Raw genomic sequence first — 27,655 nt, 5'->3', positions numbered from 1 at the left:
TTCTGCTGCTCTGACACCAGAAACACAATAGGGAAGGGCATTGAACTGGCGTACTGGAGTAAAATATGTGTATAGTATCTATAATCGTACACCCACAGTGTGCTACAGTGCCTAACTTATCTTAACCATTTTAATTTTTATTCAACCTTTATTTAACTAGGCAAGTCGGTTAAGAACAAATTCTTATTTACGATGACGGCCTACAGATAACAAATATATCAACTGGTTATATTATAACAAATCCTAATGGCTAAATTGTCCCATATACTGTATATACTGTACTCAGTCAATCAAAAGAGTAATGTAAGATACATTTAATGAAACGGTGTACTGAAGCTAACACAAGTCTTTGTTATCCTGTTGTGCTTAAGCCTTGGGAAGCTAACGCTAAGGAAGTAGACACACGCTAAGTAGTGTATAATAGGTGCTGATACTACTGTTCTTTCTACTCACTAAGGCAGTAAACACTTATTGTAGATGGATGGGTCAGCTGGTTTGTAATTGGTTCAATAATCCATAGTTACACAAGACGGACTACCCTTCAGGTCCTCATTCAAAATGACTCCTTTTTTGATTTACACTCGCGGTTACACCCTGAACTGAGCCTGACACACACACACACACACACACACACACACACACACACACACACACACGCACGCACGCACACACACACACACACACACACACACACACACACACACACACACACACACACACGCACACACACACACAAAAGCACACACACACGCACGCACACACACAAAAGCACACACACACGCACGCACACACACACACACACACACACACACACGCACGCACACACACGCACGCACACACACACACACACACACACACACACACACACACACACACGCACGCACACACACACACAAAAGTGCACACGCACGCACACACACAAAAGCACACACGCACAACGCACGCACACACACACACACACACGCACACACAAATGCACACACGCACGCACGCACACACACACACACACACACACACCAATGTGGAGCAGTGGGAGGTTCCCTGGTGATTAATTCAACTTCACATCTTCCCAGATGGCTTTTGAATGGCGTTGTCATTTGTTGCGTGTGTTTTCTGGTGTTAGACCAGTCGTTATACCCAAGACAGAGGTGTGTGTTAAGGATGGGCAGGAGTCATCAAGGTACCCGAATGGATGTTTACACGTGATCTTTAAAGGTTCCCCAACAGTCATTCTGATTCCCATATAAAATAGCCTTTTGTGTGACTAAAATATCACTCATAATATAAAATGCACAAAATGTGCACAAAAAAAGAAGTAAATGTTTCTCTCATGGCTGACTACCAGGAAGTTCTGAGAGACGGGGCTGAGTGGGGAGTTTATATCCATGAGATCACCTTGACTGGCAGCTCTTTAAAACGCCGTTGTAAAGCATATAATATAACCTGTATAGAACAGACTGTGTTCCATGATATAATATAACCTGTATAGAACAGACTGTGTTCCATGATATAATATAACCTGTATATAACAGACTGTGTTCCATGATATAACCAGTTGATAGAACAGATTGTGTTCAATGATATAATATAACCTGTATAGAACAGACTGTGTTCCATGATATAACCAGTTGATAGAACAGACTGTGTTCCATGATATAACAAGTTGATAGAACAGACTGTGTTCCATGATATAATATAACCTGTATAGAACAGACTGTGTTCCATGATATAATATAACCTGTATAGAACAGACTGTGTTCCATGATATAATATAACCTGTATATAACAGACTGTGTTCCATGATATAACCAGTTGATAGAACAGACTGTGTTCCATGATATAATATAACCTGTATAGAACAGACTGTGTTCCATGATATAACCAGTATAGAACAGACTGTGTTCCATGATATAACCAGTATAGAACAGACTGTGTTCCATGATATAACCAGTTGATAGAACAGACTGTGTTCCATGATATAACCAGTTGATAGAACAGACTGTGTTCCATGATATAACCAGTTGATAGAACAGACTGTGTTCAATGATATAACCAGTTGATAGAACAGACTGTGTTCCATGATCTAACCAGTTGATAGAACAGACTGTGTTCCATGATCAAAGTACTGCAGGGAACAGAGATTAAGCAAAGTTTTGTCAGTCCCAGAGGTCCGTGTGTGTGTGTATGTGTGTGCCTGTGTCAGTGTGTGTGTGTGTGTGTGTGTGTGTGCCTGTGTCGGTGTGTGTGTGTGTGTATGTGTGTGCCTGTGTCAGTGTGTGTGTGTGTGTGTGTATGTATGTGCCTGTGTCAGTGTGTGTGTGTGTGTGTGTGTGTGTGTGTGTGTGTATGTGTGTGTGTGTGTGTGTGTGTGTGTGTGCCTGTGTCAGTGTGTGTGTGCCTGTGTCAGTGTGTGTCTGTGTCAGTGTGTGTGTGTGTAACCTTCAGACTGTATGACTAGGTTCTTCCTGTATATGTTTGACTTTAGGAATAATAAACTACGTTCTATCTATAATTCAACAAAGTCTGGTGACAAACTGTTAGACACAAATGACACCAGATAGACTGTGAATTATTAAACCAGAAGAATGGAGGCATTAAACATAATGGTAGTATTTTATTTTATACTAAGATTAAAAACAAGTCCAAAAAAGTAACCTGTCATTGTTCAACCACCAACCAGCCACTGTTGACACATTGGGTGTGAGATATATAAGGTTATACACTAAGTATAGCTATATGATTGAATTGTTTTTGAAGTACTGCATTATTTTAGAGGCCGTGCAAGAATGTTGTGTGTTGAGCGTGTGTGTGTGTGTGTGTGTGTGTGTGTGTGTGTGTGTGTGTGTGCGTGTGTGCGTGCGTGCGTGCGTGCGTGCGTGCGTGCGTGTGTCTGTGTGTGGATGTTTTAGGTAAGCGGTGGAGAGAAGTAACTAGAAGGGGAGTTTGATGTTCACAGATGTTCAGTGTTTCAATTCCCTTTTTCTAGACGAGATGGAGAAAAGAAGGGAGAGGTTGTGTAAAAACATTTTTTTTTTTATAACAACCAAGAAATAAATTCATGCAGAAGTACACAACAGCAGTAGTTGTTGTTTGAAGAAAGGCCTTGAGCAGCCAACACAATGAAGCTTATTGTACTTCAAACTACTCACGATAAACTGGGTTTCTGTCCTAAATGGTGCACTATATAGAACATAGGTGCCATTTGGGAAAATAACAATGTTTTTGTGGTTGTTGTATTACTCCTCCTTTACTCCTCTCCTCTCCTCCTCTTCTCCTCTCCAATAGCCTTCCTCCTCTCCTCTCCTCCCTCCTCTCCTCCTCTTCTCCTCTCCAAAAGCCTTCCTCCTCTCCTCCCCTCCCTCCGCTCCTCTCCAATAGCCTTGCTCCTCTCCTCCTCCTCTCCTCCCTCCTCTCCTCCTCTTCTCCTCTCCAAAAGCCTTCCTCCTCTCCTCCCCTCCCTCCGCTCCTCTCCAATAGCCTTGCTCCTCTCCTCCTCTCCGATAGTATTCTTCCTCTCCTGTCCACCTCTCTTCCTCTCCTCCCCTCTGATAGCCTTCCTCCTCCCCTCTCCTCCCTCCTCTCCTCCTCTTCTCTTCTCCTCTACAATAGCCTTGCTCCTCTCCACCTCTCCGATAGTCTTCCTCCTCTACTCTCCTCTTCTCCTCCTCTCCTCCCATCTGATAGCGTTCCTCCTGTCCTCCCTCCGCTCCTCCTCTCTGATAGCCTTCCTCCTCTCCTCCTCCACTCCTCCTCTCTGATAGCCTTCCTCGTCTCCTCCTCTTCTCCTCCACTCCTCCTCTCTGATAGAATTCCTCCTCTCCTCCTCTTCTCCTCCACTCCTCCTCTCTGATAGCCTTCCTCCTCTCCTCCTCTTCTCCTCCACTCCTCCTCTCTGATAGAATTCCTCCTCTCCTCCTCTTCTCCTCCACTCCTCCTCTCTGATAGCCTTCCTCCTCTCCTCCACTCCTCCTCTCTGATAGCCTTCCTCGTCTCCTCCTCTTCTCCTCCACTCCTCTCTGATAGCCTTCCTCCTCTCCTCCTCTTCTCCTCCACTCCTCCTCTCTGATAGCCTTCCTCCTCTCCTCCTCTTCTCCTCCACTCCTCCTCTCTGATAGCCTTCCTCCTCTCCTCCTCTTCTCCTCCACTCCTCCTCTCTGATAGCCTTCCTCCTCTCCTCCTCTTCTCCTCCACTACTCCTCTCTGATAGCCTTCCTCCTCTCCTCCTCCACTCCTCCTCTCTGATAGCCTTCCTCCTCTCCTCCCTCCACTCCTCCTCTCTGATAGCCTTCCTCCTCTCCTCCTCTTCTCCTCCACTCCTCCTCTCTGATAGCCTTCCTCCTCTCCTTCTCCACTCCTCCTCTCTGATAGCCTTCCTCTCCTCCTCTTCTCCTCCACTCCTCCTCTCTGATAGCCTTCCTCCTCTCCTCCTCTTCTCCTCCTCTCCTCCCATCTGATAGCCTTCCTCCTCTGCTCCCTCCGCTCCTCCTCTCTGATAGCCTTCCTCCTCTCCTCCCTCCGCTCCTCCTCTCTGATAGCCTTCCTCCTCTCCTCCTCCTCTCCTCCCATCTGATAGCCTTCCTCCTCTCCTCCTCTTCTCCTCCACTCCTCCTCTCTGATAGCCTTCCTCCTCTCCTCCTCTTCTCCTCCACTCCTCCTCTCTGATAGCCTTCCTCCTCTCCTCCTCTTCTCCTCCTCTCCTCCCATCTGATAGCCTTCCTCCTGTCCTCCCTCCGCTCCTCCTCTCTGATAGCCTTCCTCCTCTCCTCCTCTTCTCCTCCTCTCCTCCCATCTGATAGCCTTCCTCCTCTCCTCCCTCCGCTCCTCCTCTCTGATAGCCTTCCTCCTCTCCTCTCTCCGCTCCTCCTCTCTGATAGCCTTCCTCCTCTCCTCCTCTTCTCCTTCTCTCCTCCCATCTGATAGCGTTCCTCCTCTCCTCCCTCCGCTCCTCCTCTCTGATAGCCTTCCTCTCCTCCTCTTCTCCTCCTCTTCTCCTCCACTCCTCCTCTATGATAGCCTTCCTCCTCTCCTCCCTCCGCTCCTCCACCACAACACCAAACTCAATCTATACTGCTTTTTCTCTGCCTGACAAAAGGACACAAATTCCCAGGTCTTCATTCACCTTGCCTCAGACACTATAGGAAGTCTATAGGTCACATGACCAGGGACCAATCAGCGGGAGACAAACCAATGTTATCTGGAGCCCAGAGGTAGGAGTGACTCTTTATTCAGACTTCAAAAGGCAACAATGGGATTAATTAGAAGGAGGGGAAAAAGCGTTAATCCCACTAAACTCCTCCCTCCTCTCTTCTCATCAGAACGGACGGGCCTGGTGTGTCGTTGCAGCAGCTCAGCCTTAGGTAGGAGTGACTCTCTATCAGCCTTAGGTAGGAGGGACTCTCTATCAGCCTTAGGTAGGAGTGACTCCCTATCAGCCTTAGGTCGGAGTGACTCTCTATCAGCCTTAGGTAGGAGTGATCTCTATCAGCCTTAGGTAGGAGGGACTCTCTATCAGCCTTAGGTAGGAGGGACTCTCTATCAGCCTTAGGTCGGAGTGACTCTCTATCAGCCTTAGGTAGGAGTGATCTCTATCAGCCTTAGGTAGGAGGGACTCTCTATCAGCCTTAGGTAGGAGTGACTCTCTATCAGCCTTAGGTAGGAGGGACTCTCTATCAGCCTTAGGTAGGAGTGACTCCCTATCAGCCTTAGGTCGGAGTGACTCTCTATCAGCCTTAGGTAGGAGTGATCTCTATCAGCCTTAGGTAGGAGGGACTCTCTATCAGCCTTAGGTAGGAGGGACTCTCTATCAGCCTTAGGTAGGAGTGACTATCTATCAGCCTTAGGTAGGAGTGACTCTCTATCAGCCTTAGGTAGGAGTGACTCTCTATCAGCCTTAGGTAGGAGTGACTCTCTATCAGCCTTAGGTAGGAGTGACTCTCTATCAGCCTTAGGTAGGAGTGACTCTCTATCAGCCTTAGGTAGGAGGGACTCTCTATCCGCCTTAGGTAGGAGGGACTCTCTATCAGCCTTAGGTAGGAGGGACTCTCTATCAGCCTTAGGTAGGAGTGACTCCCTATCAGCCTTAGGTCGGAGTGACTCTCTATCAGCCTTAGGTAGGAGTGATCTCTATCAGCCTTAGGTAGGAGGGACCCTCTATCAGCCTTAGGTAGGAGTGACTCTCTATCAGCCTTAGGTAGGAGTGACTCTCTATCAGCCTTAGGTAGGAGGGACTCTCTATCAGCCTTAGGTAGGAGGGACTCTCCTATTTCCTGTATACTGCGTTCGACCAGAGGCCCTATTTCCTGTATACTGCGTTCGACCAGAGGCCCTATTTCCTGTATACTGCGTTCGACCAGAGGCCCTATTTCCTGTATACTGCGTTCGACCAGAGGCCCTATTTCCTGTATAGTGCACTGCGTTCGACCAGAGGCCCTATTTCCTGTATAGTGCGTTCGACCAGAGGCCCTATTTCCTGTATAGTGCGTTCGACCAGAGGCCCTATTTCCTGTATACTGCGTTCGACCAGAGGCCCTATTTCCTGTATACTGCGTTCGACCAGAGGCCCTATTTCCTGTATACTGCGTTCGACCAGAGGCCCTATTTCCTGTATAGTGCGTTCGACCAGAGGCCCTATTTCCTGTATAGTGCGTTCGACCAGAGGCCCTATTTCCTGTATAGTGCGTTCGACCAGAGGCCCTATTTCCTGTATACTGCGTTCGACCAGAGGCCCTATTTCCTGTATACTGCGTTCGACCAGAGGCCCTATTTCCTGTATACTGCGTTCGACCAGAGGCCCTATTTCCTGTATACTGCGTTCGAACCAGAGTCCCTATTTCCTGTATAGTGGCACTGAAACTCAGTGTTGTTGTTGAGCGCAGAGGTCCCTCAGTTTATCTGCTCCTTCTCTCTGAGTCAGAGGTTCCGGGAGGAACTGAAATTATACTGGAGGGTTGGAATCAGCATTACACTCATTGTGGTTAGCGCCTCCCCTTCCCCTGTTTTAAATAGCGTCATACAGCCAACCAGAATGGTAAATATGAAACCATACATGATGAGTCTACACTGCCATGTGGTGTAGTCGGCCAGGGCTGATGGAGAGGATATAGAGATGAAGGCTTGGGGTTGGCAAGGTGAAACAAATGAACGTCATGTAGGTCAGTTTAGATACAGTCAACAGATGGGTCGTGAGGGTCAGTGTAGATACAGTCAACAGATGGGTCGTGAGGGTCAGTGTAGATACAGTCAACAGAGATGTCAGTGAGGGTCAGTGTAGATACAGTCAACAGATGGGTGGTGAGGGTCAGTGTAGACACAGTCAACAGATGGGTCGTGAGGGTCAGTGTAGATACAGTCAACAGAGATGTCAGTGAGGGTCAGTGTAGATACAGTCAACAGATGGGTGGTGAGGGTCAGTGTAGATACAGTCAACAGATGGGTGGTGAGGGTCAGTGTAGATACAGTCAACAGATGGGTGGTGAGGGTCAGTGTAGATACAGTCAACAGAGATGTCAGTGAGGGTCAGTGTAGATACAGTCAACAGATGGGTGGTGAGGGTCAGTGTAGATACAGTCAACAGATGGGTGGTGAGGGTCATTGGAGGGCAGAGACTCACTGGAGTCTGTGTGTGTGTCACGAGCGGGGTGTGAACCGCAGGAGGAACAACGCCTTAACCAAGACTAAATTCCCTTTTGGGCCGAGGGTTGACACTGATTATGTCGTAGGCAGGGCTATCTATCACGAGACCACGAGCAACCATGTACCCGACTCGTGTCCTCTACATGTTCTTCAACTAGAGTTAACAACTCAGCCCAAGCTGATTCTGAGAGAACAGAACCAATCCTTCAACATGGTCACAGGACACATCTCTGATTCTGAGAGAACAGAACCAATCCTTCAACATGTTCACAGGACACATCTCTGATTCTGAGAGAACAGAACCAATCCTTCAACATGTTCACAGGACACATCTCTGATTCTGAGAGAACAGAACCAATCCTTCAACATGTTCACATGGACACATCTCTGATTCTGAGAGAACAGAACCAATCCTTCAACATGTTCACAGAACACATCTCTGATTCTGAGAGAACATAACCAATCCTTCAACTTGGACACATCTCTGATTCTGAGAGAACAGAACCAATCTTTCAACATGGACACATCTCTGATTCTGAGAGAACAGAACCAATCCTTCAACATGGACACATCTCTGATTCTGAGAGAACAGAACCAATCCTTCAACAAGTACACAGGACACATCTCTGATTCTGAGAAAACAGAACCAATCTTTCAACATGGACACATCTCTGATTCTGAGAGAACAGAACCAATCCTTCAACATGGACACATCTCTGATTCTGAGAGAACAGAACCAATCCTTCAACATGGACACATCTCTGATTCTGAGAGAACAGAACCAATCCTTCAACATGGTCACAGGACACATCTCTGATTCTGAGAGAACAGAACCAATCCTTCAACATGTTCACAGGACACATCTCTGATTCTGAGAGAACAGAACCAATCCTTCAACATGGTCACAGGACACATCTCTGATTCTGAGAGAACAGAACCAATCCTTCAACATGGTCACAGGACACATCTCTGATTCTGAGAGAACAGAACCAATCCTTCAACATGTTCACAGGACACATCTCTGATTCTGAGAGAACAGAACCAATCCTTCAACATGTTCACAGGACACATCTCTGATTCTGAGAGAACAGAACCAATCCTTCAACATGGTCACAGGACACATCTCTGATTCTGAGAGAACAGAACCAATCCTTCAACATGTTCACAGAACACATCTCTGATTCTGAGAGAACAGAACCAATCTTTCAACATGGACACATCTCTGATTCTGAGAGAACAGAACCAATCCTTCAACATGTGCACAGGACACATCTCTGATTCTGAGAGAACAGAACCAATCCTTCAACATGTTCACAGAACACATCTCTGATTCTGAGAGAACAGAACCAATCCTTCAACTTGGACACATCTCTGATTCTGAGAGAACAGAACCAATCTTTCAACATGGACACATCTCTGATTCTGAGAAAACAGAACCAATCCTTCAACATGGACACATCTCTGATTCTGAGAGAACAGAACCAATCCTTCAACAAGTGCACAGGACACATCTCTGATTCTGAGAGAACAGAACCAATCGTTCAACATGGTCACAGGACACATCTCTGATTCTGAGAGAACAGAACCAATCCTTCAACATGGTCACAGGACACATCTCTGATTCTGAGAGAACAGAACCAATCTTTCAACATGTTCACAGGACACATCTCCGATTCTGAGAGAACAGAACCAATCCTTCAACATGTTCACAGAACACATCTCTGATTCTGAGAGAACAGAACCAATCCTTCAACTTGGACACATCTCTGATTCTGAGAGAACAGAACCAATCCTTCAACATGTTCACAGGACACATCTCTGATTCTGAGAGAACAGAACCAATCCTTCAACATGGTCACAGGACACATCTCTGATTCTGAGAGAACAGAACCAATCCTTCAACATGTTCACAGAACACATCTCTGATTCTGAGAGAACAGAACCAATCTTTCAACATGGACACATCTCTGATTCTGAGAGAACAGAACCAATCATTCAACATGTGCACAGGACACATCTCTGATTCTGAGAGAACAGAACCAATCCTTCAACATGTTCACAGAACACATCTCTGATTCTGAGAGAACAGAACCGATCCTTTAACATGGTCACAGGACACATCTCTGATTCTGAGAGAATAGAACCAATCCTTCCCCTCTTACAGACCAGGACTGGTGTGATTTGACAGTTGATGAGTGAGTCGGGTTAAAAGTCACAGTTACCAGAAGACAGAAAAAATAAAGTTGTAACACATGTTCAGAGGAGTCACTACAGACCCTGGTTCGATTCCAGGCTGTATCACAGCGGTCTAAAGGCACTGCATCTCAGTGCTAGAGGAGTCACTACAGACCCTGGTTCCAATCCAGGCTGTATCACAACCGGCCGTGATTGGGAGTCCCGTAGGGCGGCGAAAAATTGGCCCCAGCTTCGTCCGGGTTCGGCCGGTGTAGGCCGTCATTGTAAATACGAAATTGTTCTTAACTGACTTGCCTACTTAAATAAAGGTTCAATTTTAAAAAAGAATCAACTGGAGGGACGTTTCACACTCTTTTTCTTCCCTACAGTGGATGGAGAAGACTGTTCCATGTGTAAACCCGTCTGTCAATCCCATAATACATTACCTCCTGCTATACCTGCCCACCACCTGATGGGAGGCCAGTAGGTAAGTGCACTTAGCGATAGGACCCCGGGGTAAAGCCTTTCGTGACAACTCATAACACAACAATAACATGGACCCATTGGTACTGTTGTACAGGGCTAACTAAATCAGTAGAACATGGACCCATTGGTTCTGTTGTACAGGGCTAACTAAATCAGTAGAACATGGACCCATTGGTTCTGTTGTACAGGGCTAACTAAATCAGTAGAACATGGTTCTGTTGTACAGGGCTAACTAAATCAGTAGAACATGGGACGCATTGGTTCTGTTGTACAGGGCTAACTAAATCAGTAGAACATGGACCCATTGGTTCTGTTGTACAGGGCTAACTAAATCAGTAGAACATGGACCCATTGGTTCTGTTGTACAGGGCTAACTAAATCAGTAGAACATGGACCCATTGGTTCTGTTGTACAGGGCTAACTAAATCAGTAGAACATGGACCCATTGGTTCTGTTGTACAGGGCTAACTAAATCAGTAGAACATGGACCCATTGGTTCTGTTGTACAGGGCTAACTAAATCACTATTTTAATTGCATTTATTTAACTAGGCAAGTCAGTTAAGAAAAAAATATTTTTTACAATGAAGAAATACCCCGACCAAACCCTAACCCGGACGACGCTGGGCCAATTGTGTGCCGTCCTACAGGACTCCCAATCACGGGTGGTTGTGATACAGCCTGGATTGGAACCAGGGTCTGTAGTGACGCCTCTAGCACTGAGATGCAGTGCCTTTAGACCGCTGTGATACAGCCTGGAATCGAACCAGAGTCTGTAGTGCCGCCTCTAGCACTGAGATGCAGTGCCTTTAGACCGCTGCGCCACTCGGGCGCCATAAAGCTCCTCCTGTACTTTCCAATAGGATGGTTAAAGACAAGTGTTACGTTCCCCAGTTTATGTGTTGTAGTTTGTAGTTTGTGCATGTGTTTATTTCAGGAAATGGCTCCGGAAATCCCTCAAGCAGCTGATTGGTCGACTCCATGGCTAATTGGAGAGCTGACTCCGCCCCCTCGTCAAGACAGCTGTCTCCAATTACCCATTCCATCTGAAGATATATAAATGCCAGTGTTCTGTTCAGGAGAGAGATCTTTTTGTAGAGAGATTTGCTGGGAGGTCATTGGAGATCTTTTTGTAGAGAGATTTGCTGGGAGGTCATTGGAGAGCTTTTTGTAGAGAGATTTTCTGAGAGATTTTGCTAGAGATTTTGCTAGAGGTTGATTTTGCTGAGAGTTGGTATATTTTGTGAGTTTGTTGCTCAGATAGCTTATTTGATGTCGTTTGTTAGTTTGTTTGAAAATGGTTTAATATTCTGTTTCATTTGTTCCCAGGGGGAGAAGGGGAAGGCACCTTGGGAGTGCTTAGGCAAGAGGCCCGCGGGCATACATATACCCGTAGCATATTCGCTGTCTAGGCACACTAGGTAAGACCTGGGCGGACCACCCCCTGTATTTTGGTTAGGGCACCAGGTGGTGCTAAATTAGGTAAGAAGTGGGTAGGCAGGTAAGATAGGAGAGGGGGAGGTTTTGAGATTTACTTTCTTTGCTTTGGTTCCGTCCAGCCCCTTTTCCCCATATTACCGTGTGAAGGAATAAAGTCCTTGTAAACGGTACCACATTCTGTCTGTTGTCATCCTTACTCGCACCTACAGTCCATACCTTTTTCACTTCACGGAGAGTTTAGTTGTAGCAGGGTGTTGCGTTCCCTCTTCATAGAGGCGTGCGTAACATAATGGGGGCTCATCCGGAATTTTTCCATTAAACCCACCAGACCTTGCTGCTCTGAGCTCTCTGTGGTTAGTGATTGAGGTGTGATGGTAGGTTGTGAGTTTGGATGACTTGTTTAGTTAGTGTGTTCAGTAGACTGCATTGTATAAGATGGCTGCATCAGCCATCTCCAAGTTTTTTGACGCGCCCTCTATTGATTGTTTGGTGAGGTTTCGTAAAGTAGACCTTATAGCTATAGCTGACCATTATGGATTTATTATCCCTGAGAAAGCCCTAAAGGCTGAGCTATTGGTGCTAGTCAGGGAGGGTTTAGTGAGAGAACGGATTCTCTCATTGCAAGGAGAGGAGACGGGTAGACCTTCCGGTGCCAAGTCGGAGGACAGGGCGGAGGAAGGGGTTCCTCGTATCCCTTTTACATTGCCCCGATTCGATCCTTTATCTTCTGCTATGGGTCGTTCAGATGGGACTGCTAGGCTGAAGGTGAGGCTGGCTCGGTTAGAAACGGAGCAAAAAGATAAAGAGAGACAGATGCATTTTGCAGTGTTGGCAGATGAGTACGCTTTGACACACAAGACTGTCTTTGGTGCACCACGTTTTGAAGGCCGGACGATTACGTCATCAGTTCTTCGTTCAGGTCGCTTTACCGCTGACAACCCTAAGCCTTTTCATGAAATCCGTAAATGTTTTTACTGTCACCAAAAGGTTCACGTGATTGCGGACTGCCCAGTTTTGAAAAATAAACCGCAACAGTCCCAGTCACCGTCCCCAAAAATGAAAAGTTTGGGTTTAGTCAAGTCTTTGGCTCGTCCATTGGATCAAGTTGTTGATTCAGCATTTGAGAAACCGGATCCTGTCTATGCTCCGTTTATCTCTGCCGGTTGTGTTTCCTTAACAGGAGAACAAGCTGATCAAAAGCCTATCCAAATCCTACGAGACACCGGGGCGGCGCAGTCAGTAATTATTACTGATGCTTTACCCTGGTCTCCTGAGACGTATTGTGACTCACATGTCATATTACAGGGGATAGAGACAAAAACCGTACCTGTACCATTACACTGGGTCCACTTAGTGTCAGACTTGGTATCAGGACGTTTCCGTGTTGGTGTAGTGTCTACACTGTCAGTATCAGGAGTCAAATTGCTACTAGGGAATGATATTGCTGGTGGTAATGTCACTCCTGTGTTAGAGGTAGTAGACAATCCAGAAATCAGAACTACAGATGAGAAATTGGTTCAAGCATTTCCACATGTTTTTCCTGCTTGTGTGTTAACGAGGGCACACTCTCGCAAGCTAGGAGATGTGGTGGATTTGGCTAGTTCCATTTTTGAGAATGTTGAGGTAGAAGACAATGCACCGAGTATGCCTTCTGCAATGCCGACAGTTTTTACCCCCGTAAAAACTAAGGCAGGGGAAAATGAAATCGCGCCCCAATTACATGACATTCTTTTGTCTGTCACCCCCGAGAAGGTGATTGAATGTCAAAAAGAAGACACCAGTCTTCGCAAGTGTTTTGCTTCGGTAATTTCCATTGAGGAAGCTAAAACTAGAGAGACCGCCTACTTTATGGAAGCAGGAGTTTTGATGCGTAAATGGGCAGCTCATGACACCATTAATGACTTGAGTGAAGTGTGTCAAGTGGTTGTTCCTACACCGTTCCGACAGCAGGTGCTGTCACTCGCCCATGACCAGGCGTGGTCTGGACACTTGGGGATCACAAAGACTTATAACCGGGTCCTTCGTCATTTCTTCTGGCCAGGTTTGAAGTCTTATGTGGTCCAATTTTGTAAAACATGTCACATATGTCAACTCACTGGGAAAGTGAATCAAACAGTTCCACGAGCGCCACTCTGCCCGATTCCTGTGGTGGGGGAACCGTTTGAAAGAGTGATAATTGATTGTGTAGGTCCATTGCCGAAAACCAGGTCAGGTTACCAGTTCCTACTAACAATAATGTGCAGTGCTACTCGATACCCAGAGGCTATTCCTCTCCGTACTATAACGGCTAAGACTGTGGTGAAGGCACTGGTGAAGTTCTTCTCTACGTTTGGACTCCCTAAAGTAATCCAAACTGATCAGGGATCCAACTTCATGTCTAAACTGTTTTCAAATGTGTTAAAGACATTGTGTATTTCCCATCAGGTCTCCAGTCCGTATCATCCAGAGAGTCAAGGGGCTCTAGAACGCTGGCATCAGACACTGAAGGCAATGCTACGCAAGTATTGTATGGATACCAGTACTGATTGGGATGAGGGGGTGCCCTTTGTCCTATTTGCTATAAGGGAAACGATACAAGAGTCCTTAGGGTTCAGCCCTGCTGACCTTGTGTTTGGACACACCCCACGGGGTCCGCTGAAAGTTTTGAAGGAGCATATCTTATCTCCTACACCCAGTAGCGCCCCTAAAAATGTGTTGGATTATGTCAGTAAGATGCGGGAGAGACTGCACGCCGCATGTGCGTTAGCCCAAAAGTCTCTCTCCTCGTCTCAAAAACGCATGAAGTTGTATTATGACAAAAAGGCTGTTGGCCGTTCATTTGCACCAGGGGATCAAGTTTTAGTTTTGTTGCCAATCCCTGGCTCATCTCTGTCAGCACGTTTTTCTGGACCATATCTGGTGGAAAAGAAACTCAATGACACCAATTATGTGATAAAGACACCAGATCGAAAGCGTTCTTCCCGTGTGTGTCATGTTCACATGCTGAAAACATATTATGTGCGTGATTCTCCCGACAGCTCCTCAAGTAAGCCGGTCCAGCCCGCCGTCTCCAGTGTGGCTGCGGTGGTGCTGAAGCCTGGCTGGGACCTAGATGAGGATAAGGAGGACGGGTTGGAGTTACGCCATATGTTACAGCTAGGTGAACGCCTATGTAATTCAGAGATGCTGAATAAGGTATATGTCGGCTCCAGTGCCTTGCCTGTAATGGTCTTCACGGACCATAATCCATTGGTGTTCTTGAAACAGATGTACAACCAGAACCGCCGCCTTATGCGGTGGGCTCTGATTGTACAAGGATATAATGTACAGATAGCTTATGTGAAGGGCTCGGCGAATGTGGTTGCTGACGCTCTATCACGGGTTTACTAACTGGGGATACGTTGGCTTTTGTTATTGCAAAACTAGGTTTGCAATTTTTGTGGTGGGCGTGTTACGTTCCTCAGTTTATGTGTTGTAGTTTGTAGTTTGTGCATGTGTTTATTTCAGGAAATGGCTCCGGAAATCCCTCAAGCAGCTGATTGGTCGACTCCATGGCTAATTGGAGAGCTGACTCCGCCCCCTCGTCAAGACAGCTGTCTCCAATTATCCATTCCATCTGAAGATCTATAAATGCCAGTGTTCTGTTCAGGAGAGAGATCTTTTTGTAGAGAGATTTGCTGGGAGGTCATTGGAGATCTTTTTGTAGAGATTTGCTGGGAGGTCATTGGAGAGCTTTTTGTAGAGAGATTTTCTGAGAGATTTTGCTAGAGATTTTGCTAGAGGTTGATTTTGCTGAGAGTTGGTATGTTTTGTGAGTTTGTTGCTCAGAGCTTATTTGATGTCGTTTGTTAGTTTGTTTGAAAATGGTTTAATATTCTGTTTCATTTGTTCCCAGGGGGGAAGGGGAAGGCACCTTGGGAGTGCTTAGGCAAGAGGCCCGCGGGCATACATATACCCGTAGTATATTCACTGTCTAGGCACACTATGTAAGACCTGGGCGGACCACCCCCTGTATTTTGGTTAGGGCACCAGGTGGTGCTAAATTAGGTAAGTAGTGGGTAGGCAGGTAAGATAGGAGAGGGGGAGGTTTTGAGATTTACTTTCTTTGCTTTGGTTCCGTCCAGCCCCTTTTCCCCATATTACCGTGTGAAGGAATAAAGTCCTTGTAAACGGTACCACATTCTGTCTGTTGTCATCCTTACTCGCACCTACAGTCCATACCTTTTTCACTTCACGGAGAGTTTAGTTGTAGCAGGGTGTCGCGTTCCCTCTTCATAGAGGCGTGCGTAACAACAAGGTTTTGACCTCACTACCATGGGACAGCCATATTTTCCTCATTGGAAAAGATAAACGGTTGAGTTTGATATCATTGGAAAGCTTACAAACTATTATAGAATTTGTGTGGTGTATTAATACACCCAGTCAATACAAAGATAAAGGCGTCCTTCTTAACTCAGTTGCCGAAGAGAAAGGAAACTACTAAAGTGCTTTTGGAAAGTTGGCTGCTGACATGCACCATGTTGTGGGAATTGTATTAACAGTGGACTAATGGGAAAAAACACAATACTATGGTTTCCGAGTTCCCGAGGGTAGTATTCCTTTATAAATCGAGTCTGCAGTAGAGGAAACATCTCACTGTCTGGCTCACGGGCTGCAGTAGAGGAAACATCTCACTGTCTGGCACACGGGCTGCAGTAGAGGAAACATCTCACTGTCTGGCCCACGGCTGCAGTAGAGGAAACATCTCATTGTCTGGCCCACGGCTGCAGTAGAGGAAACATCTCACTGTCTGGCCCACGGCTGCAGTAGAGGAAACATCTCATTGTCTGGCCCACGGCTGCAGTAGAGGAAACATCTCACTGTCTGGCCCACGGGCTGCAGTAGAGGAAACATCTCACTGTCTGGCCCACGGGCTGCAGTAGAGGAAACATCTCACTGTCTGGCCCACGGCTGCAGTAGAGGAAACATCTCATTGTCTGGCCCACGGGCTGCAGTAGAGGAAACATCTCATTGTCTGGCCCACGGGCTGCAGTAGAGGAAACATCTCACTGTCTGGCCCACGGGATGCAGTAAAGGAAACATCTCACTGTCTGGCCCACGGGCTGTAGTAGAGGAAACATCTCACTGTCTGGCCCACGGCTGCAGTAGAGGAAACATCTCACTGTCTGGCCCACGGCTGCAGTAGAGGAAACATCTCACTGTCTGGCCCACGGCTGCAGTAGAGGAAACATCTCATTGTCTGGCCCACCACTGCAGTAGAGGAAACATCCCACTGTCTGGCACACGGGCTGCAGTAGAGGAAACATCTCACTGTCTGGCCCACGGCTGCAGTAGAGGAAACATCTCACTGTCTGGCCCACGGGCTGCAGTAGAGGAAACATCCCGCTGTCTGGCCCACGGGCTGCAGTAGAGGAAACATCCCACTGTCTGGCCCACGGGCTGCAGTAGAGGAAACATCTCACTGTCTGGCCCACGGCTAGCGGAGGAGGGGAGCTATAGCGTGTGCCGTGATGTCAGAGGGAAAACGCTGTTCTATAGCGTGTGTCATGATGAAAGAAAGGTAATGTATGTCTCTATATTGAAAGGCTTGTCAAGATAGTTAACGTATGTCTCTATACTGAAAGGTCAAACAAAAGCACAAAGAGATGGGCTCCCAGTTGTCAGAATTACTGTACAACCCACTTGAGTTACATAACAATGGGAAAAAAAAGACCACAAAGAATATATAAAAAGCTTTTTTGAGAAGAAGAAACATTTGGGAACCCCTCCCATTCATCCCACCCATTCATCCCTCCCATTCATCCCTCCCATTCATCCCCCCATTCATCCTCCCATTCATCCTCCCATTCATCCCCCCATTCATCCTCCCATTCATCCCCCCATTCATCCTCCCATTCATCCTCCCATTCATCCCCCCATTCATCCTCCCATTCATCCCTCCCATTCATCATCCCATTCATCCTCCCATTCATCCTCCCATTAATCCCCCCATTCATCCTCCCATTCACCCCCCCATTCATCTTCCCATTCATCCCTCCCATTCATCCTCCCATTCATCCTCCCATTCATCCCTCCCATTCATCCTCCCATTCATCCTCCCATTCATCCACCCATTCATCCCTCCCATTCATCCTCCCATTCATCCCTCCCATTCATCCTCCCATTCATCCCTCCCATTCATCCCTCCCATTCATCCTCCCATTCATCCTCCCATTCATCCCTCCCATTCATCCCTCCCATTCATCCTCCCATTCATCCTCCCATTCATCCCTCCCATTCATCCTCCCATTCATCCCCCCATTCATCCTCCCATTCATCCTCCCATTCATCCCCCCATTCATCCTCCCATTCGTCCCTCCCATTCATCCTCCCATTCATCCCCCCATTCATCCTCCCATTCATCCCTCCCATTCATCCTCCCATTCATCCTCCCATTCATCCCCCATTCATCCTCCCATTCATCCCCCATTCATCCTCCCATTCATCCTCCAATTCATCCTCCCATTCGTCCCTCCCATTCATCCTCCCATTCATCCCCCCATTCATCCTCCCATTCATCCTCCCATTCATCCCTCCCATTCATCCTCCCATTCATCATCCCATTCATCCACCCATTCATCCCTCCCATTCATCCCCCCATTCATCCTCCCATTCATCCTCCCATTCATCCCTCCCATTCATCCTCCCATTCATCCTCCCATTCATCCACCCATTCATCCCTCCCATTCATCCTCCCATTCATTCTCCCATTCATCCCTCCCATTCATCCTCCCATTCATCCTCCCATTCATCCTCCCATTCATCCTCCCATTCATCCTCCCATTCATCCTCCCATTCATCCCTCCCATTCATCCTCCCATTCATCCCTCCCATTCATCATCCCATTCATCCTCCCATTCATCCTCCCATTCATCCCTCCCATGCGTCCTCCCATTCGTCCTCCCATTCATCCCTCCCATTCATCCTCCCATTCATCCTCCCATTCATCCTCCCATTCATCCTCCCATTCATCCCCCCATTCATCCCTCCCATTCATCCTCCCATTCATCCCTCCCATTCATCCCTCCCATTCATCCTCCCATTCATCCCTCCCATTCATCCTCCCATTCATCCCTCCCATTCATCCCTCCCATTCATCCCTCCCATTCATCCTCCCATTCATCCTCCCATTCATCCCTCCCATTCATCCTCCCATTCATCCCTCCCATTCATCCTCCCATTCATCCTCCCATTCATCCCTCCCATTCATCCTCCCATTCATCCCTCCCATTCATCCTCCCATTCATCCTCCCATTCACCCTCCCATTCATCCTCCCATTCATCCCTCCCATTCATCCCTCCCATTCATCCCTCCCATTCATCCTCCCATTCATCCTCCCATTCATCCCTCCCATTCATCCTCCCATTCACCCTCCCATTCATCCTCCCATTCATCCCTCCCATTCATCATCCCATTCACCCTCCCATTCATCCTCCCATTCATCCCTCCCATTCATCCTCCCATTCATCCTCCCATTCATCCCTCCCATTCATCCTCCCATTCATCCCTCCCATTCATCCCTCCCATTCATCCTCCCATTCATCCTCCCATTCATCGTTGTAATATAATTTCCCCATTTTTTCTAAATATTTAACGATATATTTGTCAATGGAAATATTACTCAATTCATAATGTGACCGAGTAGCAAAGACTATAAATAATAACAAACATCGGACAGACGCTGTAAATGACGCACGCACGCACGCACGCACGCACGCACGCACGCACGCACACACACACACACACACACACACACACGGCTATAAAGCACAGTCCTGTCCCACACGTTTCCATTAAAAAACCTTCTCCAGCCGCAGTGCAGAGAGAGACTATGGATCTGTCTATTACCACAGTGATCTATGGAGCTGCCCTGGGAGAGTGAGAGTGTGTGTGTGTGTGTGTGTGTGTCTCCGTCTACAAGAACAGTGATGTATAGAGCCGCCCTCTGAGCCCTAACAAGTTAAATTAGATGCTCTGTGAGGCCGGACTGTCAGTGTGTGTGTGTGTGTGTGTTTGTGTGTGTGTGTGTGTGTGTGTGTGTGTGTGTGTGTGTGTGAGAATGACCAGCAGAGAGCCAGACAAGATCAAGAGGTGCTTCCTCAAACATCAATCTCCTTTGACTGGGGATGGAGAGAGGGGAAGAGGGTGGAGGAATGGAGGGGGAGAGGGTGGAGGAATGGAGGGGGAGAGGGTGGAGGGGGAGAGGGTGGAGGGGGAGAGGGTGGAGGAATGGAGGGGGAGAGGGTGGAGGGGAAGAGGGTGGAGGGGAAGAGGGATGGATGGATGGGGAGAGGGTGGTGGGATGGATGGGGAGGGGATGGAGGGTGGAGGGATGGAGTGAGGATGGAGGGGGAGAGGTGGTGGGATGGAGTGTGGAGGGATGGACTGAGGATGGAGGGGGAGAGGGTGGAGGGAGGGAGGATGGAGGGGAGAGGGTGGAGGGATGGAGGATGGAGGGGGAGAGGGTGGAGGGATGGAGGATGGAGGGGGAGAGGGTGGTGGGATGGAGGATGGAGGGGGAGAGGGTGGAGGGATGGAGGATGGAGGGGGAGAGGGTGGTGGGATGGAGGATGGAGGGGAGAGGGTGGAGGGATGGAGGATGGAGGGGGAGAGGGTGGTGGGATGGAGGATGGAGGGGGAGAGGGTGGGGGATGGAGGATGGAGGGGGAGAGGGTGGTGGGATGGAGGGGGAGAGGGTGGTGGGATGGAGGATGGAGGGGGAGAGGGTGGAGGGATGGAGGGGGAGAGGGTGGAGGGATGGAGGGGGAGAGGGTGGAGGGATGGAGGATGGAGGGGAGAGGGTGGTGGGATGGAGGATGGAGGGGGAGAGGGTGGAGGGATGGAGGATGGAGGGGGAGAGGGTGGTGGGATGGAGGATGGAGGGGAGAGGGTGGAGGGATGGAGGATGGAGGGGGAGAGGGTGGTGGGATGGAGAATGGAGGGGGAGAGGGTGGTGGGATGGAGGATGGAGGGGGAGAGGGTGGAGGGATGGAGGATGGAGGGGGAGAGGGTGGTGGGATGGAGGATGGAGGGGGGAGAGGGTGGAGGGATGGAGGATGGAGGGGGAGAGGGTGGTGGGATGGAGGATGGAGGGGAGAGGGTGGTGGGATGGAGGATGGAGGGGGAGAGGGTGGTGGGATGGAGGATGGAGGGGGAGAGGGTGGAGGGATGGAGGATGGAGGGGGAGAGGGTGGTGGGATGGAGGATGGAGGGGGAGAGGGTGGTGGGATGGAGGATGGAGGGGGAGAGGGTGGTGGGATGGAGGATGGAGGGGGAGAGGGTGGTGGGATGGAGGATGGAGGGGGAGAGGGTGGTGGGATGGAGGATGGAGGGGGAGAGGGTGGTGGGATGGAGGATGGAGGGGGAGAGGGTGGTGGGATGGAGGGGGAGAGGGTGGTGGGATGGAGGATGGAGGGGGAGAGGGTGGAGGGATGGAGGGAGAGAGGGTGGAGGGGAGAGGGTGGAGGGATGGAGGGGAAGAGGGTGGAGGGATGGGGGGAGAGGGTGGTGGGATGGAGGGGAGAGGGTGGTGGGATGGAGGGGGAGAGGGTGGAGGGATGGAGGGGGAGAGGGTGGTGGGATGGAGGGGGAGAGGGTGGTGGGATGGAGGGGGAGAGGGGTGGAGGGATGGAGGGGGAGAGGGTGGTGGGATGGAGGGGGAGAGGGTGGAGGGATGGAGGGGGAGAGGGTGGTGGGATGGAGGGGGAGAGGGTGGAGGGATGGAGGATGGAGGGGGAGAGGGTGGTGGGATGGAGGGGAGAGGGTGGAGGGATGGAGGGGAGAGGGTGGTGGGATGGAGGGGGAGAGGGTGGAGGGATGGAGGGGGAGAGGGTGGTGGGATGGAGGGGGAGAGGGTGGAGGGATGGAGGGGGAGAGGGTGGTGGGATGGAGGGGAGAGGGTGGAGGGATGGAGGGGGAGAGGGTGGTGGGATGGAGGGGGAGAGGGTGGTGGGATGGAGGGGGAGAGGGTGGAGGGATGGAGGATGGAGGGGGAGAGGGTGGTGGGATGGAGGGGAGAGGGTGGTGGGATGGAGGGGGAGAGGGTGGTGGGATGGAGGGGAGAGGGTGAAGGGATGGAGGGGGAGAGGGTGTTGGGATGGAGGGGGAGAGGGTGGTGGGATGGAGGGGGAGAGGGTGGAGGGATGGAGGGGGAGAGGGTGGTGGGATGGAGGGGGAGAGGGTGGTGGGATGGAGGATGGAGGGGGAGAGGGTGGTGGGATGGAGGGGGAGAGGGTGGAGGGATGGAGGGGGAGAGGGTGGTGGGATAAAGGGGGAGAGGGTGGAGGGGAGATGGTGGAGGGAGGGTGGTGGGATGGAGGGGAGAAGGAGATGGGAGGAAGGGAGGATGGTGGGGTGGAGGGAGGGGGAGAGGGTGGTGGGATGGGGGTGGAGGGGGAGAAGGTGGTAGGATGGAGGGATGGGGAAAGGGGGCAAGGGGGGAGGGAGGGAGGGTCTGTGTGTCTGTGTGAGAGCGAGAGAGAGAGAGAGAGAGAGAGAGAGAGAGAGAGCTACAGCGCCAGGCCCCGCTATGAAGGCTAACAAGGTAGCGACCATCCATCCCCATCAGCCTATCACACAGCCCCAAAATGAGAAGCAGGAAAACGACCTTCACCAAGGGGGTCAGGGCCTTGGTTACGGCCCTGGTTACGACACACTGCCGGGAGGGAGGAAAATCTCATTTCCATCAGCACTTCACTTCTCTGGACAGGAAATGGAATTAGAAAGTGCTGAGGCTGTGGGTTTGTTTCCTACTCTAAGTAGAGCTGGAACTGTGTCCCAAATGACACTCTATTCCCTATATAGTGCACTATTTTTGACCAGGTCTCTGTGTAGAGAATAGAGTGTCATTGGGGAGGCAGCATTGTGTTCTTGTAGTAAGGTATTCATGGAGTATTTAGCAGGGTTAATGTTGTGAGAAGGGCAATTTGTATCATTAAGGGTCTTCATACTGTTTGTGTAAATATAAGGCGTCCCTGCTAATGCCTGCGTTAAAGTGACAATGTTAGTACCCATAACACCAGATGTTCTCTGTTGCTGTTGAAGTAGACACTCTGATTGACAACAGACAGCCGTCATAACGTCAACACAATACACAAACAACAACAGAAGTAAGATTCATTGAGATCGCCTCCTTCAAAACCTGACAAGTTCAGTGTTGTTTTGGTTAGGAGAAAGTTAGCATGCATAGATCTCAATTCATAACGGTACCACCATCTCTATTTAAGTAACTGTGTAAGGTAGGACTCAACGTCATACTTGGTTCTGACCTTGAGTGAGGTTATGGGTTACGGGTTATGGGTTATGGGTTATTGGTTACGGGTTATTGGTTACGGGTAATTGGTTATGGGTTATTGGTTACGGGTTATGGGTTATTGGTTACGGGATATGGGTTACGGGTTATAGGTTATGGGTTACGGGTTATTGGTTACGGGTTATTGGTTATTGGTTACGGGTTATTGGTTACGGGTAATTGGTTATGGGTTATTGGTTACGGGATATGGGTTACGGGTTATGGGTTATTGGTTATGGGTTATTGGTTACGGGTAATTGGTTATGGGTTATTGGTTACGGGATATGGGTTACGGGTTATAGGTTATGGGTTATTGGTTACGGGTAATTGGTTATGGGTTATTGGTTACGGGTAATTGGTTATGGGTTACGGGTAATTGGTTATTGGTTATGGGTAATTGGTTATGGGTTACGGGTAATTGGTTATGGGTTACGGGTAATTGGTTATGGGTTACGGGTAATTGGTTATGGGTTACGGGTAATTGGTTATGGGTTACGGATAATTGGTTATGGGTTACGGGTAATTGGTTATGGGTTACGGGTAATTGGTTATGGGTTACGGGTTATTGGTTATGGGTTACGGGTAATTGGTTATGGGTTACAGGTAATTGGTTATGGGTTACGGGTAATTGGTTATGGGTTATGGGTAATTGGTTATTGGTTATGGGTAATTGGTTATGGGTTACGGGTAATTGGTTATGGGTTACGGGTAATTGGTTATGGGTTACGGGTAATTGGTTATGGGTTACGGGTAATTGGTTATGGGTTACGGGTTATTGGTTATGGGTTACGGGTAATTGGTTATGGGTTACAGGTAATTGGTTATGGGTTACGGGTAATTGGTTATGGGTTATGGGTAATTGGTTATGGGTTACGGGTAATTGGTTACGGGTAATTGGTTATGGGTTACGGGTAATTGGTTATGGGTTACGGGTAATTGGTTATGGGTTACGGGTAATTGGTTATGGGTTACGGGTAATTGGTTAAGGGTTACGGGTAATTGGTTATGGGTTACGGGTAATTGGTTATGGGTTACGGGTAATTGGTTATTGGTTACAGGTTATTGGTTACGGGTTACAAAGTGGTACAGGGTACGTGGTATGGATTAGGGGTTATGGGGTACGGCCTACCGGTTATGGGGTACTGTTTACGTGGTAGAGACTACCAGTTAGGGGTACGGATTACGTGGTACAGGCTACCGGTTATGTGGTACGGGTTACCGGTTATGGGGTACGGGTTACGGGTTATGTGGTACGCTCTACCGGTTATGGGGTACGTGTTACGGGTTACGTGGTACAGACTACCGGTTATGGGGTACGGATTACGTGGTACAGACTACCGGTTATGGGGTACGGGTAACGTGGTACGTCATACCTGTTATGGGGTACGGGTAACGTGGTACGTCATACCGGTTATGGGGTACGGATAACGTGGTACGTCATACCGGTTATGGGGTACGGGTAACGTGGTACGGGATACCGGATATGGCGTACGGGTAATGTGGTACGGAATACCGGTTATGGGGTACGGAGTACAGGTTACGTGTGTGTGTGTGTTTAGTATATAACTTTCTTCAGGACTCACCGGCACACTTGGTCCTGGCCCTGAGAGGAGGCCCGGGGGCCCCAGTCCCTCCATCCAGGGGCCTGGTCAACAGCACACTGATCTCATAGTCTGTGTCGGGTGTCAGGTGACCTATCTTATGGGTGGTCTTGTCCACAGGCTGCAGGTCATACATGGTCCCTGACACGGTGCGGTACTCCACCTGGGTGAAGGTTGGAAGATAGTTACCAAATATACACCAGGGCTACTGAATCCAGGTGTTAGTTACCGTATATACACCAGGGCTACTGAATCCAGGTGTTAGTTACCGTATATACACCAGGGCTACTGAATCCAGGTGTTAGTTACCGTATATACACCAGGGCTACTGAATCCAGGTGTTAGTTACCGTATATACACCAGGGCTACTGAATCCAGGTGTTAGTTACCATATATACACCAGGGCTACTGAATCCAGGTGTTAGTTACCGTATATACACCAGGGCTACTGAATCCAGGTGTTAGTTACCGTATATACACCAGGGCTACTGAATCCAGGTGTTAGTTACCGTATATACACCAGGGCTACTGAATCCAGGTGCCGGGGTCACAAAGAGGTTCACAGTTCTACTTATTACCACCATGGCAATAATACACTTTTGATTTAACTAATTCACTCATCATCAAGTATTTGATCAATGGAATCATGCAAAAAACAAAAAACAAAATGGCGTCCCTTATGGTTCCCCAGGACCAGGATTGGAAAACATTGCTATAAACACTGTTGTGGAACGACACATCAGATGATCGCTTACGGCACTCCATATAGTGCCGCGACGTCTGACTGAAGACATATTGGAGTAGTACACTATATAGAGAATGAAGGTGCATTCTGGGACGTGGCCAATGTGTTTTCTACCAATTAACCCATCAGTAAATAGAAATACCTCTCGGTCGATGATTGGCCCGTCTCCGTTGATGGAGTTAGCGTTGAGTTGGATCCACATGTAGGTGGCGCCGACCGCTGTCAGCTGCGGGGGAGCGATGGGCACCGGAGGCTCTGGGGTCAGAAGAAGAGTGAAGAACTATAACTCATACTTATAGTAATAGTGGAACAGAGAAGAAGAAACGAGGAGAGAGACGTGACTCCCTTTCACTACAATCACTACTTATAGTAATAGTGGAACAGAGATGAAGAAACGAGGAGAGAGACGTGACTCCCTTTCACTGCAATCACTACTTATAGTAATAGTGGAACAGAGAAGAAGAAACGAGGAGAGAGACGTGACTCCCTTTCACTACAATCACTACTTATAGTAATAGTGGAACAGAGATGAAGAAACGAGGAGAGAGACGTGACTCCCTTTCAATGCAATCACTACTTATAGTAATAGTGGAACAGAGATGAAGAAACGAGGAGAGAGACGTGACTCCCTTTCACTACAATCACTACTTATAGTAATAGTGGAACAGAGAAGAAGAAACGAGGAGAGAGACGTGACTCCCTTTCACTACAATCACTACTTATAGTAATAGTGGAACAGAGAAGAAGAAACGAGGAGAGAGACGTGACTCCCTTTCACTGCAATCACTACTTATAGTAATAGTGGAACAGAGAAGAAGAAACGAGGAGAGAGACGTGACTCTCTTTCACTACAATAAGATAAGTGTAGAAAAATTACAGGCAATGGATAAAAACAGTAACACAGAAAAACACAACACTAGGTTGAAAGACGTAGATTCAGAAATGTGTAGGGCTGTTGCCCTTGAGTACATGTGTCTTGGGTACAGTGTCTTGGGTGTAAAGTCTCTTGGGTACAGACTGTCTTGGGTACAGACTGTCTTGGGTACAGAGTGTATTGGGTACAGACTGTCTTGGATACAGACTGTCTTGGGTACAGACTTTCTTGGGTACAGTGTCTTGGGTACAAAGTGTCTTGGGTACAGATTGTCTTGGGTACAAAGTGTCTTGGGTACAAAGTGTCTTGGGTACAGACTGTCTTGCGTACAAAGTGTCTTGGGTACAGACTGTCTTGGGTACAAAGTCGTGGGTACAGTGTCTTTGGCACAAACTGTCTTGGGTACAGACGGTCTTGGGTAAAGACTGTCTTGGGTACAGACTGTCTTGGGTACAGACTGTCTGGGATACAGACCGTCTTGGGTACAGTGTCTTGGGTACAAAGTGTCTTGGGTACAAAGTGTCTTGGGTACATACTGTCTTGCGTACAAAGTGTATTGGGTACAAAGTGTCTTGGGTACAGACTGTCTTGGGAACAAAGTCGTGGGTACAGTGTCTTTGGCACAAACTGTCTTGGGTACAGACTGTCTTGGGTACAGACTGTCTTGGGTACAGACTGTCTTGGATACAGACTGTCTTGGGTACAGACTGTCTTGGGTACAGACTTTCTTGGGTACAGTGTCTTGGGTACAAAGTGTATTGGGTACAAAGTGTCTTGGGTACAAATTGTCTTGCGTACAACGTGTCTTGCGTACAAAGTGTCTTGGGTACAGACTGTCTTGGGTATAGAGTGTATTGGGTACAGAGTGTCTTGGGTACAGACCGTCTTGGGTACAGAGTGTCTTGGGTACAGACCGTCTTGGGTACAGAGTGTCTTGGGTACAGACCGTCTTGGGTACAGACCGTCTTGGGTACAGAGTGTCTTGGGTACAGACCGTCTGGGGTACAGACCGTCTTGGGTACGGACTGTCTCCACATGAGTACCAAACAAATGTTTCCCCGGGGGGTTGCATCCTCGCCATCTAGCCATCGTTTTGGGAATGTTCCATGCTGACTGTCCAGCTGTAATGCTCCCTGACTGTCCAGCTGTAATGCTCCCTGACTGTCCAGCTTTAATGCTCCCTGACTCCCTGACTGTCCAGCTGTAATGCTCCCTGACTGTCCAGCTGTAATGCTCCCTGACTGTCCAGCTGTAATGCTCCCTGACTGTCCAGCTGTAATGCTCCCTGACTGTCCAGCTGTAATGCTCCCAGACTGTCCAGATGTAATGCTCCCTGACTGTCCAGCTGTAATGCTCCCTGACTGTCCAGCTGTAATGCTCCCTGACTGTCCAGCT

The 27,655-nt window shown here is 48.6% G+C and overlaps 1 protein-coding gene across 1 annotated transcript; it reads right to left on the bottom strand.

Annotated features, from left to right (window-relative positions):
• Positions 1 to 24,612: 24,612 nt before the first annotated feature.
• On the bottom strand, positions 24,613 to 27,297 carry LOC135565729 (receptor-type tyrosine-protein phosphatase mu-like). The gene is made up of 3 exons (XM_065013641.1): positions 27,207 to 27,297; positions 25,529 to 25,641; positions 24,613 to 24,804 (listed from the first exon to the last, which is right to left on the bottom strand). Exons 1-3 carry the CDS (start codon positions 27,295 to 27,297, stop codon positions 24,613 to 24,615), a joined length of 396 nt encoding a protein of 131 aa, XP_064869713.1.
• Positions 27,298 to 27,655: the final 358 nt, after the last annotated feature.

The sequence above is a fragment of the Oncorhynchus nerka genome, linkage group LG9b (genome assembly GCF_034236695.1).
Source record: "Oncorhynchus nerka isolate Pitt River linkage group LG9b, Oner_Uvic_2.0, whole genome shotgun sequence".
NCBI lineage: Eukaryota > Metazoa > Chordata > Actinopteri > Salmoniformes > Salmonidae > Oncorhynchus > Oncorhynchus nerka.
Note: the sequence above shows the minus strand (reverse complement) of the source record. Positions and strands in the feature narration are given on the sequence as shown.